Here is a 13130-nt window from a genome sequence, read left to right on the forward strand (position 1 = left end):
GATCTATCTTACTCACATAGGCTGCATTTCCAACTTGATCTATGCAGTCCTCAATACGAGGAAGGGGAAAAAAACCGTTTTCGTAACCGCATTGACTTTGCGGAAGTCAATACAAAACCTTGTTGACTCATCTGGCTTTGGAACCAGTACTATTGGTGAACTCCAACTACTGTTGCTTTCTTCTATGATACCATGTTCAAGCATGTACTCTACTTCTTTGTTCACATGAGCCTTGCCCTCTTGTCAGGATGAAGTCTGTATGGGTGCTGTTTTATTGGTTCACTCTCACCTACGTCAACCTTGTGAACGGTGTTAGTTGCGCAACCTAACTTGTCCCTACACACCTCTGGAAATTCTTGAAAAATTCCAACCACATCCTTCCTCTCTGATTCCGGCAAATGACCAAGCAATGTCTCTGGATTAGACATCACCTTGGAATTGTCTACCCTGGGAATCATTCCTGACTTGAAGTCTACTTCAGGCAAACTCTCTGCATCACTGGGTACAACATCCTGTACATGGACTGCAGCAACACCAGAGGAGTCATACATGCTCTTACCACCTGCATCTGTTTCTCTTTATGCATGATTTCATCAGTTTGAATACAAAGACATTTGCTTCTGGTAAACTAAATTATTTTAAACAGAAACATACATTCATTTTCCGCACAGCAAATGCATCTTTGATGTACATCAATCTACATATGTGGGGTGATCAAGCAAAATTAGTCTGAAGTCGGCAAAATTCATTTTTGGGTAATTTTATACACGTACCATACTTTTCTGCATACTTCCAGCTTCATGCTAGTGAAAACCGCATGTATATATGACCTTGAACCCTACAAATTTTACCTATATACCTGAAGTGATGGTACTGTCGAACTTTGGGCATTGGACCAAAGTATTCGGCAAGAAAAGTGTTCCAGGCCCTTTGATAGACAAGAACAGATCTGTCTTCCTTCCCGAAAAGCTGGGGGATGTTAGTCCCAGCTTTTGAAGCACTAGCAGATACTGCTTCACAAATGTCTTCCAAGCAGCAAACTCTCCTCTTGCATACACATTGTTTGATGAGGCAGAAACAACCATTTGGGATGAACTTTGTATGACCTACCAACATGAAGTTTGGGCTTTGTGCTTCCCACAGGGGACTCGCCACATTAGATAGGCAATGAGGAAATGAGGAAATGATTTTTGTTTTGCCGTTGCAATTGTCACAGTGCAGATGGACAGTATCCTCTCCAAACCCATACTTATCAAAAAAGTGCTTAAGCAGAATGATAACCACCTCCGAAACTTTGCTGATCGCAAACGCCTCATCGATATGGTAGTTTGCCAGCAGAATAAAAGATTAAAAGGGAAGCAAAATGGAAAATCAACAAATTTTCAATTTACATCCTGCAAGAGTATTCAATTTGTAAAAGTACTCCATACTTTAAGTACTTTGTTTGTTTGTTTTTTATTTTGTATGAAAACTGTAGAGTGGCATTAGTAACAACTCAGCAGGCCAGCTAACTTCCCGTACTCTTACCCAAAATTGTATCCTCCCCCCCCCCCCCAAAAAAAAGGGGGGAAAAAAAAAACAAGCTGTGAGTCAGATCAGTGTCGATTCGCGAAAACAACATCTTGCGAAAATGTCTATGACCTCGTCATTCGCGGAAATATCTGTACGCCAAAATAACAGCGTATACAGTATGTCAACGTCCACTTTCCATGCAAGTTTCATTTAAAGGTGTTATGTTACCATTTGCAGATGAAACAAAAATCCAGCATTAGTGCTTTAAAATACATCGTAGTTCCAAAATTTGAGTTTGGGATAGAAACAACCACTGTAAAAATTTGAATCTGTGTAATCAATGTTAAGTATTATTAATAGACAAAATGTGAACAATAGTTATAATAAAAAATGTTGCCAGACTAAACTGTGACCATCTACAGTTATGGTTTAATGAGAAAAATACAGATATCTCCTCATATTTTAGGCTTTAGTGTGAAAATTTTATATGGTAGGATGTTTTGTGATACAACAGACCTACACGTATGCATCAAATGTGATATCTCGAACACTTTTTGAATCACTGTTCCCAAAGTCAAACAGGACCTTTAATCTGTTCCCAACTTTTTGAGTTATTTTGCAAACAGACAAACCAACGCCAATGATCACTCAAGCTCCTCTTTCCTTGGCGGAGGTAATTAATACAATGTAGTGGGCAATTCTGATTGATTCCATCAATACTATACCAGTTATGAATGAATTTTCACTTTCTTTCAATTCAGGACAAATAGAATAATTGTTTGAATTTCCAGGAAGAAGTCTCCCTAGTGTATTTATGTTCCACCTTTTAAGGACGTTCCTCAGTTAAAGTGAAGTCCATGTCATTTTCTTCAAACTTTCCATACTGTAACTTTGACCCATCCGAAGCCCAAATATGTAAATAAAACCATAGGTTCAAGTGCTTGTTTTTCTTCTACGGGACTTTGAAGAATATGACTAATCTGCCGTCCTGTACCAAAATGATAGCGTTACAGGATCAAGACCATGATTGGCACAAAATCTGCATTGACAAACTTAAATTCCCCATAATTCTTTCAAAATCCACGTTATTTTCTCCAAATTTGTAAGAATTGCAGAAAAGGGTACCCAAAACGAGGAAAAGGTTTTAAAGTTAGGGTTTACACTCTCATTCTAGAGCAAGCAGCGCCCTCACGCGGCAGAAAACACCGAAGTATGTGGACGCAAGCGTGGAAAACTCCACATTGACATGCTTGTTTGTTTGTTTTACCCACTTGCTGTAACCATGTGCAGAAAGTGATAATGGAGGAAGAAGAATAAATATAAGGAAATGGGAGTTTTGGCATTAGTCTGACGGTCCTCCAAAGGAAAAACAAGTCTTAATAAAATGAAGTTGATTGTAGATTGCATGTGTTGGTTGTTGCAGTGGATGGTAAAGTGCGTGTTGTAAACTATGGAGATGTACCTTGAGTACCCCCCCGAAAAAAAAATAATTCTTTGATTCTCCTTTTGTTACACCAGATTTGGTAATAAAAAATTAATATCTGAATGGTGAAAGTGATAAATACTTTAACTTTCGTGACATTGTATTTTGTAACCAAAAATTAAAATAATGCCTCCGGCACCACTTCGTGGCGGAGGCATAAAAACAAACAAACAATATTTTGTATTAGTAATGACCAGTTTAGATCTAATTTAGATTTTAACACAGATACTCAGATTGTTTTAGGTGTTAGACCTGCAGATGAAATGGGTGTCATATTTGTTTTGTGCTGTTGCTGTTGTTGTTTTTAACACCTAGTCTAGTAGACTAGTAATCCCCGACTAGGGCCTATATAGGTATCTTAGCACTCCACTTGACCATGTTGATGAACAGATAATGAACTGCATGTCACAAACCAAATCTATGGATTGAAAATGGAAACAGCTCAGTTCCACTTCCAAGCTTCCCGAGTCCGTCGATCAGTGTTGTGCTACCATGACCATGTATATGCAGCTCGGACCACTGAACTTTACATAGTACGTACAGGGGCAGTATTCTGAGAGCTTATTAAGTGTCTGATTAGCACTTAATTACCGAATTGGTATTCTGAGAGCATGATTAAGTAGGGGGTATATTAATTACCATAGCAACAAGCGTTTTGGCGGGAAGGACCTACGCATTTGCGCGTATCAATGCGCGTGCACCTCTGAGAGGACTTAATCACAGAGTTAATTACAAATCAGTATTCTGAGGGTTTAATTAAGTATGAAAGTTAATGGAAAACTTAATGATACCAAAGAGTGTCATTAACTACTCCAATATCACGCAATACATCATGTTTTCTCTGCCACAACGATGCTTACCCTCTTCGGTAACCGAGGAGCGGTTGAGTGTTGTTATCGTGGTATCCGTAGAATTCAGAGAAAAAAGAAATATAGCCGATCTTCAAGGAATTTTGTCATTTTATGTGAGCAGAGAGGTTGAGATCTTCGCGTGCATAGGTGAGGGGTTGTAATCAAATACCGGTGTGTGCGCATGGAGCTCTTGGGTTGTAATTACAGGGGGCGTGGAGGAGCGCGCATTGAGGGCATATTTGCGCGTGTAATCATCATTTTGGCTTCTAACAACGCGTCTGATTGGATGGAATAACAATTAGATGGGAGGGACCTAAGATAATTACACGGGACTTAATCATACCTTAATTACATCCTCAGAATACCGATTTTGCCCATGATTAAGGGCCTATTAACTTCACGACTTAATCACGAAGTTAATTACAGACTTAATTACGACCTCAGAATACCACCCCAGATTGTAACGCGTACAGTCAGCACGCGAGCCGAGCGAGGCCGCCCAGCGCGGCCGCGGTGGGGAGCTGTCAGGTATCCGTACGTACCACACTCTAGCTCGATCTACTAGCAGCTGCTCAGCTCAGATAGCTCAGCTCATTACTCGTGCGTGCGCTTCTATGCTCTTTGTTACGTCACTGCCAACCTGCGCAGCTAGGATGCGCACAAACTCAACTGAGGAACGTCCTTAAACCAATTCCTTCACTTTTTAATCAGCATTTAGTTGAAAGAAAGGCAAAATATCTAAAATATAAGAAGTACATAATACCAGCAATTCACACACTCTTACCACAAACCAGTGTCTTCCTGTGGTGTGACTGTGCATCTTCTTGCCAGGATAAAAATAGAGACATGCATGTCACTATTTCAACTATTGGTTGTATATTTATGTCTGCATTCTTGTGTAAATGTTACTACATATGTATGTGTGTAACTATTCATTTTGTGAGAATTACCTGGAATATTAAATTTTTGCAGTATTGATTAATGAGATACAAGACTGTGTGGAATAGACTTGTAGTATATACAGAGTAAATACTTGAAATGTGAAAAAGAAGATTATGAACTGTTTTATCATGAAATAAAAGTCAAATACATGATATATATTTCAATTACAAGTGCCTGGTTTTTTATTCCTTGTTGTCTTTCCTACATAGTGTATCAAGCTTAAAGGAAAGATCTCCTTTTTACAAATCTACATCACCAACACCATGTCATCATACAGTTCATATGGAGCAAATCACTGATGTAATGTTTACTGTAAAACAAGGAATGTTCACATGCGTTATAATTTTGTGATTTTACGAGAGCCAAGATTCGCAAAATTAAAATGCATGTGACAGTTCTTGTCTACACAATATGCATTGATTGTAAGAGGAAACTCGCAAAAATTTCATGCTGCAAATCTGGCTGTCGGCTCCAATTTGCTATAATATAATGCCGCAAAACTATCATTTTTTACAGGGGTGTTTTACAGAAAATGATTAAGAAAATGAATATGAAAATAAGCTAAGTCAATTGTGTTTGCCACAAAAATTACCATTAAAGTGCATGGGTTATAATAATCTTTTTTTATTTAATTTTACAGTTGATGATTCAATATTTCAAAAATGAATGAGCCATTCAATGTGAAGGCATAAATATGGAAAAGAAGTATGGCTTAATCTTATCATACCCACAAAACCTTTACTAGTACATCATGGTTCATAAAACACAATTCATCATTTTTCATTTTTAAATCCTCATTTCAATCACGACCGCCTCAATTGGCAACTCCAAACTGGATTTTGTTTTTCTTCTTCTTTAAATGTAAATGTCCGATCCAGTTCAGACATAATGATGACTTTAAATTCTGTAAATTAATTATACTTCATCAGGATCTCCAGCAAAGAAGCATGTATCCTGTTAATGTGATGTCTGCGAATGAAAGTTGGCAGAGCTGAAACATAAAGTACATTACTTTACTGATGGTTGTACTTGGTTACACTCTCCATGTGCCGTGGTTATACTGTGTCATCCGTCAGTGAAACCTTTCTCTTCATATTTGCTGCTTCTTTCAAGGACTGTTTATTTTCACAACACCATACCATACTGAAATACAATGATTTCAAATCATTGACTTAATGTAATAGAACAGTGACTGGAAAATGCACACTGTATTTTCTGTGCATCATTTTTGCAATTCCTCCATCATCCCAAGCCCACAAACAGTGAATGACGGTATTGTAGCAATCTATGATCAGTGCATATTCTTGCTCATACCTAACCCACTAAACGGATGCTGTAAATAATTGTGTATTAAAGCCAAAACATAGTTCTGGTACGCCTGCAAAAATTGTCAAATTTTGCTCCCAAATGTACACGTATGCCTAAGAAATGTGTGGAATAACACAGTAATAACAAGATATTCGTTGGGTAACGACAAAAATGCGAAAAATTAACCAAAAGGTTCGCCGGAGTCGCAATCTCAGAACTTGCCTGATCGGGGTCAGGCTAACTCGGACTCGGGGACAACTTGGCCTCGCTTTGACGGCGGAGCTGAGTTGTCCCTCTGGATTGTAGAGTGTTGTACTATGGGAGCGCTTCGCATTCTGGCTGGTCGCAGTTATGGGTCTAGTTTAAGTTAATACGGTGCGCGCATCAAAGAACATCTTTGGCGTGCATGCAAAATTAATGTGCGCCTATGTATAGAATATGGCAATCATGCGTGTAAATTGTCTGAAATAGGGCCGAGTTTTCCCCCGAGAGCGAGTTAGTCTGGATCCTTCTGGAATAAAAGTCGGTATACCGACCAAACTTTTGATCTCAAAATACTCCACAACAACTCATCATCCCAGCAAATTGCATCAGCCAGGTAAGTTTCTTGGTAGACACTTTTGACACATTGCAAGCAAATATGAAATGGTGCCAGACGGGTTCTCAAACTATGTTTTTACTTGAACCGCACTGATTTAACCACACCCCTTTTTGGCTGTTGGGGGAAAGAAATGACAGTCCACCAACAAGCACGGATACTGCCATGTAACGGGTGGAGATACTGCCAACATGTTGGTTAATTAAGTGATATGTTTGGGGGAGAAAATGTTAATTTTTGTGCAAAAAAAAAAGGAAATATACAGCTGTAGAAATCTAACAAAAAGGAAATTATTTTTGACATTGAACATTGAACATCGCCCGTACACTTTGTGCAAACATTCAGTTGGTATTGGCTGTAATTGTGTATAAACTGCTTCCTGAATTTTGACCCATTTCAGTGAGGAAAAAGTGTGGTGAATACACCGTTATTTACGGTACTGGTTTTCACATCTCATTACTTGGTTTTACAAAAATATATCGAAAAAAAATGTCTGCCTCAGATTGTGTATGTCACTTCTTCCCTTGCATTGCTTTTTGGGAGCACCCACTAGTCCCTCAGAGGGTGCAGGTCCATAAAAGAAGGCACAACTTTTCTAAAGCAGCATTATCCCCATTGTTGACTATCTTTTTTTTTTAAATATATATTCATTCCATTGCTATTTGTAAGCACAAGCTGCTGATTCAAATGAATTCAACATAGTACACGACCTCTTTCATTCTTATTCTTTATAGCTCTTTGGGTTAATGTGCCAAGCATCTAATCATGGTTGAACCTCATAAGTGGTTACAAGTACTTGACACAGCTCTATGTTGTCACAGGATGACGACTTAATTTTCAAACTATCGTCGCAGCTCGAAACATGCCTGCTGAAGGGTATTCATAATGTTCAAAGCTCAGCTAATAGTCCATCTCTCGTCTTGACTAGTGACAGTGGTGTCAAGATCTCCTCTAGCTCTATATGGGGTTCTGACTCCGGAAATGTTTCTGCAGCATGTTGGCCTTGGTGCCGAGGGACAGGTGCTGCCGGCTCCGGAACTTTTGGACGTAGCGCAGGTCCCGGATCATCTTCTCCGCCGCCTCTCCTGCACAGAAGACAGAGAACGGAGGTCAAAGGTTACAAACTTGTGTGACCAGCAAAACAACAACATTAGAAAGACGTGACAAAGGAACATAAGCAGTGACACTTCACCAATCTTGTATTCCATCTCTGAAGATAGCTGGTTGGTTGAATATCACATTTCAATGAGTAGTCCACAAAGTTAAAAAAAAAAAAAGTCTAATGCCAAACTTGGTGAAAGAGACACAACTGCACACATGAAGACAAACAAATTACAATGTAAGTTAAGTTATTGTATGATTCTGGGAATTCATTACCCAAAATTTAATGTCATCACATTGTAATGTCATCACATTGTTATGGTTCCCTTCTAATCAACAGACTACCTTTACAAATCATAATAACATTACTTCTCTTTGGCACTTGTACATTCTTGTTGGTCATATGAATGCCTCACACATGCTACACGAAAATACCATAATAACAGAGGACAAACCAGTGATAAGTCCCTTGTAATTCAAGCTAAAACTAAAATAATGGTGGCATATTTCATCGTTTCCCTCTGCAAAGCATTTATGTGCAGCAATCAACTCACCTTTGTTGCCATGCCAACCAAGCGCCTTGTACTGGCTCATCAGTCGGCCAATGAGGGCTGGATTGCTTTTCACCACCCTCCTCTCAAGTGGAAGATTCTGCTTGTAGTACCTGGAGAAGTCTCTGTGACCAATCTTGGCTCCTGCAGGGGAGAAATGCAAGATGTTTTTTTTACCTACAGTGACTCAAAAACTAATACCAGTACTTCATTTTATTCACTGTTTTCTCTGAAACAAATTTACAAACTACACAATCACAAGTGTAAGAACACATTTTACAGGAAATCAACTTGAATAATCTTATCACAATCACGTAATCATAATTCTACAATAACCAATTACCTGCCAAATGTTGAAGATGAGTCATATGGCACTTCAGATTGAATGAAATTCAGATAGCTTTGTTGAACATGTATATATTTCGGTGATCTTATTTGCCAGTGTTTTAATTTCAGAACTATTTTCTAACAAGTTCAGCATTTGCACTCACATTATGTCCCTTATTTCTTGTAAAAACAAGGCTTTCAAAAAGTAATCTCCTGCAGATTTCCCATCATATATGTTGCCTGTTTCACTTCCACTGCTGACCTCAAAGTGACAAATATGAGCATAATCTCACAGTGCAATCTGCAAAGGGTTTAAAGCCAAATTCAGATTTGGTAGCTCAGCTAATTTTGAGATCACATTTAACTCCACTTTTTGGTTGATTAGTCGAAGTCCTGACCAGTTTTGATCACACACTTCTACGATAATGTGAACAAGAAAAATTGCAGTTACACAAGCTGCTGATAACCTTCCATGTCATCTGGTACCAATGAGTATACAGGACTTCTGAGGACAAGTGAAACCAATTTTTTCAATCAAATTTTTGTTATTATCAGTGTCTGATAAACATTAAAAAAAAACCCACTTTAGAGTAAGAAAGGTTACTTTGCTGCAAGGAGAATTTGTTATACCAGCATTCTATATACAAGAGATCACTGTTAATGATTATTTTAGTTAAGGCAAAAAAATGCAAACATCTATGACACTATGTTTTCTTCTAACCTTAATACTATACATTACTGAAGTGTTAGAGCATTACCTGATGGAAGGACAAGCTCAAAGCCCTCCTGGTGGATTTCTTGGCTGTCAATCTCCATCTCCTCCTCCTCCCCCTCCTCCTCCTCCTCCTCCACATCTCCTCCAACGGCTCCACCATTCCTCTCGTCAAAGTCGGGATAACTTTTCCTGGTTTCAAGGCATTGATACAGGAAGGACACCCAAGATGAGAGACACCAAAAATTGTCATCTGAGAGTTACTTTCCAACGGGTTCACATGACTAAATGCTCGAGAGAAAGATACAGTGAACTCCCATTATAAGGAAAGCCTCAGCACTGGTAATTTTTTTTCGTTATATCGAAATTCCATTATAACCGAACAAATAAACAATAAAGAACAAAGAGCGGATAATTTTGCGGCCAGAATTTTTACTTCGTTGTAACCAGAATTTCGTTATAACCGTGTTCGTTATAACAGGAGTGCACTGTAGCAAGTCTCATGCCAGAGAGGTCGAGAGTTCCACCAAAAAACAGTGAGTAATTAAACTTACGTTAGGCATATGTGTATTTATGCATGTTTACCTACGGATACCAACCTTCTCCCTCATCGAAGTCTTGTGTACTTTACTGCAATGAACAAATCAATGATATCTGGCCAGCACCTCAATGGTACACGCCTCTATCTTCATATCAATATCTGACCATAATAAAAGACAGCAAATAAAATGTGTTTTTCTCAACTGAGATATCCACATATGTGTCTGCCATAATTCTAAACTCCATTTAAGAGCGCTCTGCTCTATAACTTTAAATGGTTTTTGAACTTTTAAATTTATCCTACAATTGTACTTTAATGAATAATAATTATACAATTTGTTATCACACAGAAATCAGTGCAGAGATTAGTACAGCGAAACGAAGATCAGTCTATAAGGAGACTAACCTGTAATCATAGAAATCTGAATATTCAAAGATGGCATCTCCCTCATACAGCAACTTGCAGTGGCCTTTGTCCCTCATGTGACGCTGCACTGAATCAAGTGAGAAGAATGTCTTGCCCTTCTGGTTGCACCACAGACACATGAAGTCCAGTCCAACTTTAACACCTTCACAAGAAAAAAAAAAAAAAAAAAAAAAAAGTTCTTCAAAAGATCTTGAATGAAACAACTGACAGTGTTGGGGATACAAAAATCACTGCCTGTACATGTGTATGTTCACTCCAGTGCATTCACGTTATAATATGGCTTTAACACAATATCAGATACAATGTATTAAAATTCAGGTTCCAAAATTATCATCTATACATCTTTATATCCTTTATTTGTTTGGCTATAATGAAATTTTGATATAACAGAAGACCACTACCCATCCCGAGGACTCGCCTGTACATATTACTACGTTGTGCAACTTTTAACATAAAAATTCAACTTTGATACACTTTTAGGCATACAAATACTACAAGCTGGAGTAATGACCCAATGGTTCATGAGTGCTATGATCCCTTTTCATCCAAAATGTTAACCACATATTGCAATTTTGCAATCTTTGCAGAAACTGAGACAAATCCAGGGTATTATTTCTTCGAAGACAAGTGTCATCACAACTTTCACTGAACAGATTTGAGATCCTAAATTACACAATAACTTGGGCAGGTGTCAGTACAATTTGATCCCATCCTTGCTCAGGTTTTTGTTTCAAATTGCACCTAAAGAGAAAATTTCTAATTCAAATATATTACAAGCATATTCAAATATACAATATGTTCTACTTGTGCACTTATACGACAAAAGTATTTACATCAAGTTAAGTTCCCTTGCATTGTTAGAAAATAATTCCTTATCTAAGCAATCTCAATATTTCATGTATCTCCTACTATACCTAGATACGTCAAAAAGCCTTCCATGTCGACCAGGTACTCGACGTTGGGAATAAAGAAGCTGTGGCCGGTGGTCATGTGACTCAAGTTGTTCTCCATCGTGGATGAGGAGTGGCTGCAAAAGAGGCAATCTGTTGTCGGGATCTCTTCTCCTTCCACATCCTCCCACTCTGCATCCTCCTCATCACTTGCTTCCATATCTGTTGCAAAACAGAACAAACAAAACAAAAATCATGTCTAATGTGCAGGAAATAATGTTCCTGGTATCGCAAAGCAATATGCTATGCATTTTGGTACGACTGCTATATAAAATGCCATTTGTTATAAAGTGGTTTCATTACATTGAATTGTACATACAGTAGTTCTTTCAAAATACATGTCCATCGACTCCCCAATCACTATTCAATTTTGAAAAGGGAAATCATGCCCTGATGTGCAATGGGGACAATGCGATCAAATGAAAATGAAAATGCACATTTCAAGTTTGGAACATCAAATATGCACAGAAGGAAACACTGTAAATCACTAAAAATAGCAACAGACATTTGGCACTGCAAACTTTGAATAACTTAATGGAGGGTGTTCCCTTAGGCAAGCTTTGTTTATGAACAACGTATATTTGAACGCGACAAACACTTGGTCTCATTCAATATAGCTAAACACAAAACATTACAGCCTCATGTGCACACTGAAGTATGATCTAATGAAACTTATCAATATTTCAGAAAGTCAATTAACAGTTCTGCATCATTTTTAAGTTCTGATCAAATTTTATAGAACATCCTGAAATGTAATAAAGTACTGAAGATATCTAGACAGATATTCAACAGAGAAGTGAACTCTTTTTGATTTTGCACCCTCCGGCTGGCCTTCTGAAGTCATTGATTACCTTCTGTAGCAGGCACTCTCGAGGACACAGTTTCAGACCCCTTCTGAGGCTTCGATGATGAGGATGAGGATGAACCAGAGTTGTCATTAAGTCGCTTCTCCTTTCGCTTGTCCGTCTCCTCTTTCATCATCTTCTGGCCTTCGTAGGCATCCACGCGTGCCTGTTCCTGCCTGTTTTTTGCATTTTTCTTTGCCACCTCATCACGATTGTCCCTGTTCTCCGACGCCTTGGCCTTGGACTCTGCCTCCTTGTGCTTCTTGGAATTCAGGTGGTTTGTGTAGGCGTTCTCCGTCCCAAAGTGCTTCCCGCACAGGCTGCAGTACTTTGAAGTGTCGCGCTCCTGCTCGGCAGACTTTGACTGCTGTGCCAGGACGCGCTGCTTGAACTCGGCCGCAGTAACTGGGGGCAACTCTGCCACCTTGCGTTTGAGGTTGTAGCGGTGCCAATCAGACTTGTAGTGCGCCCTCTGTAGATCAGCGCTGGCAAACGCCACTCGGCACGAGATGCAGGTGAATGTTGCACTCGACATGTCTTGATCTTCTTTTTGTTATTCTCTCAATCTCTGGATATTTTTTTTTTAATCTAAAAGCTTGAAATAAAAAAGGGGAAATGTATGAAAATCTACTGCCTTTTCAAACAAAATGGAAAGAGTTAGATATCTATAAATTCATCAAATGATAATCTCCCAGATATATAGAACACATTCTAAACCATAAATTTGAATGACAAACTTTTAATACTAAGAACACACACCTTCCTTGCTTTCTTGTTTTCTTACATTCTATTTATAATTTTAGATTTTCACTGTTAACAGCCTACATGTACACTGCCACCAATCCAGGGCTGCCAACTCTCACTCATTGAGCGTGAGACTCACGCATTTTGGTCCTTTCTCACTCTAAAACTTTATTTCATTTGCATGCATTTCTATTGATCTCACTCATTTTGACTCCTAAATTATAGCATTGGCCTATGGG

The 13130-nt window shown here is 38.6% G+C and overlaps 1 protein-coding gene across 1 annotated transcript; it reads right to left on the bottom strand.

Annotated features, from left to right (window-relative positions):
• Nucleotides 1-4946: 4946 nt before the first annotated feature.
• LOC140244122 (cytoplasmic 60S subunit biogenesis factor ZNF622-like) lies at nt 4947-12685 on the bottom strand. Its single transcript, XM_072323767.1, has 6 exons — nt 12154-12685; nt 11267-11464; nt 10332-10494; nt 9432-9577; nt 8350-8490; nt 4947-7779 (listed from the first exon to the last, which is right to left on the bottom strand). The coding sequence occupies exons 1-6, from the start codon at nt 12680-12682 to the stop codon at nt 7652-7654; spliced, it is 1305 nt and encodes a 434-aa protein (XP_072179868.1). The 5' UTR covers nt 12683-12685; the 3' UTR covers nt 4947-7651.
• Between the last annotated feature and the right edge of the window lie 445 nt (nt 12686-13130).

This window comes from Diadema setosum, chromosome 20 (assembly GCF_964275005.1).
Source record: "Diadema setosum chromosome 20, eeDiaSeto1, whole genome shotgun sequence".
In the NCBI taxonomy this organism is placed as follows: domain Eukaryota; kingdom Metazoa; phylum Echinodermata; class Echinoidea; order Diadematoida; family Diadematidae; genus Diadema; species Diadema setosum.

Excerpts from the sequence above, each read along its gene's own strand:
- LOC140244122 (XM_072323767.1), bottom strand. The coding sequence starts at position 12,682 with ATGTCGAGTGCAACATTCACCTGCATCTCGTGCCGAGTGGCGTTTGCC. Across the intron at positions 11,465-12,153 it reads GAGAGTGCCTGCTACAGAAG|ATATGGAAGCAAGTGATGAG; the intron begins GTAATCAATGAC and ends GTTTTGCAACAG. Across the intron at positions 8,491-9,431 it reads TGAGCTTGTCCTTCCATCAG|GAGCCAAGATTGGTCACAGA; the intron begins GTAATGCTCTAA and ends TCTCCCCTGCAG.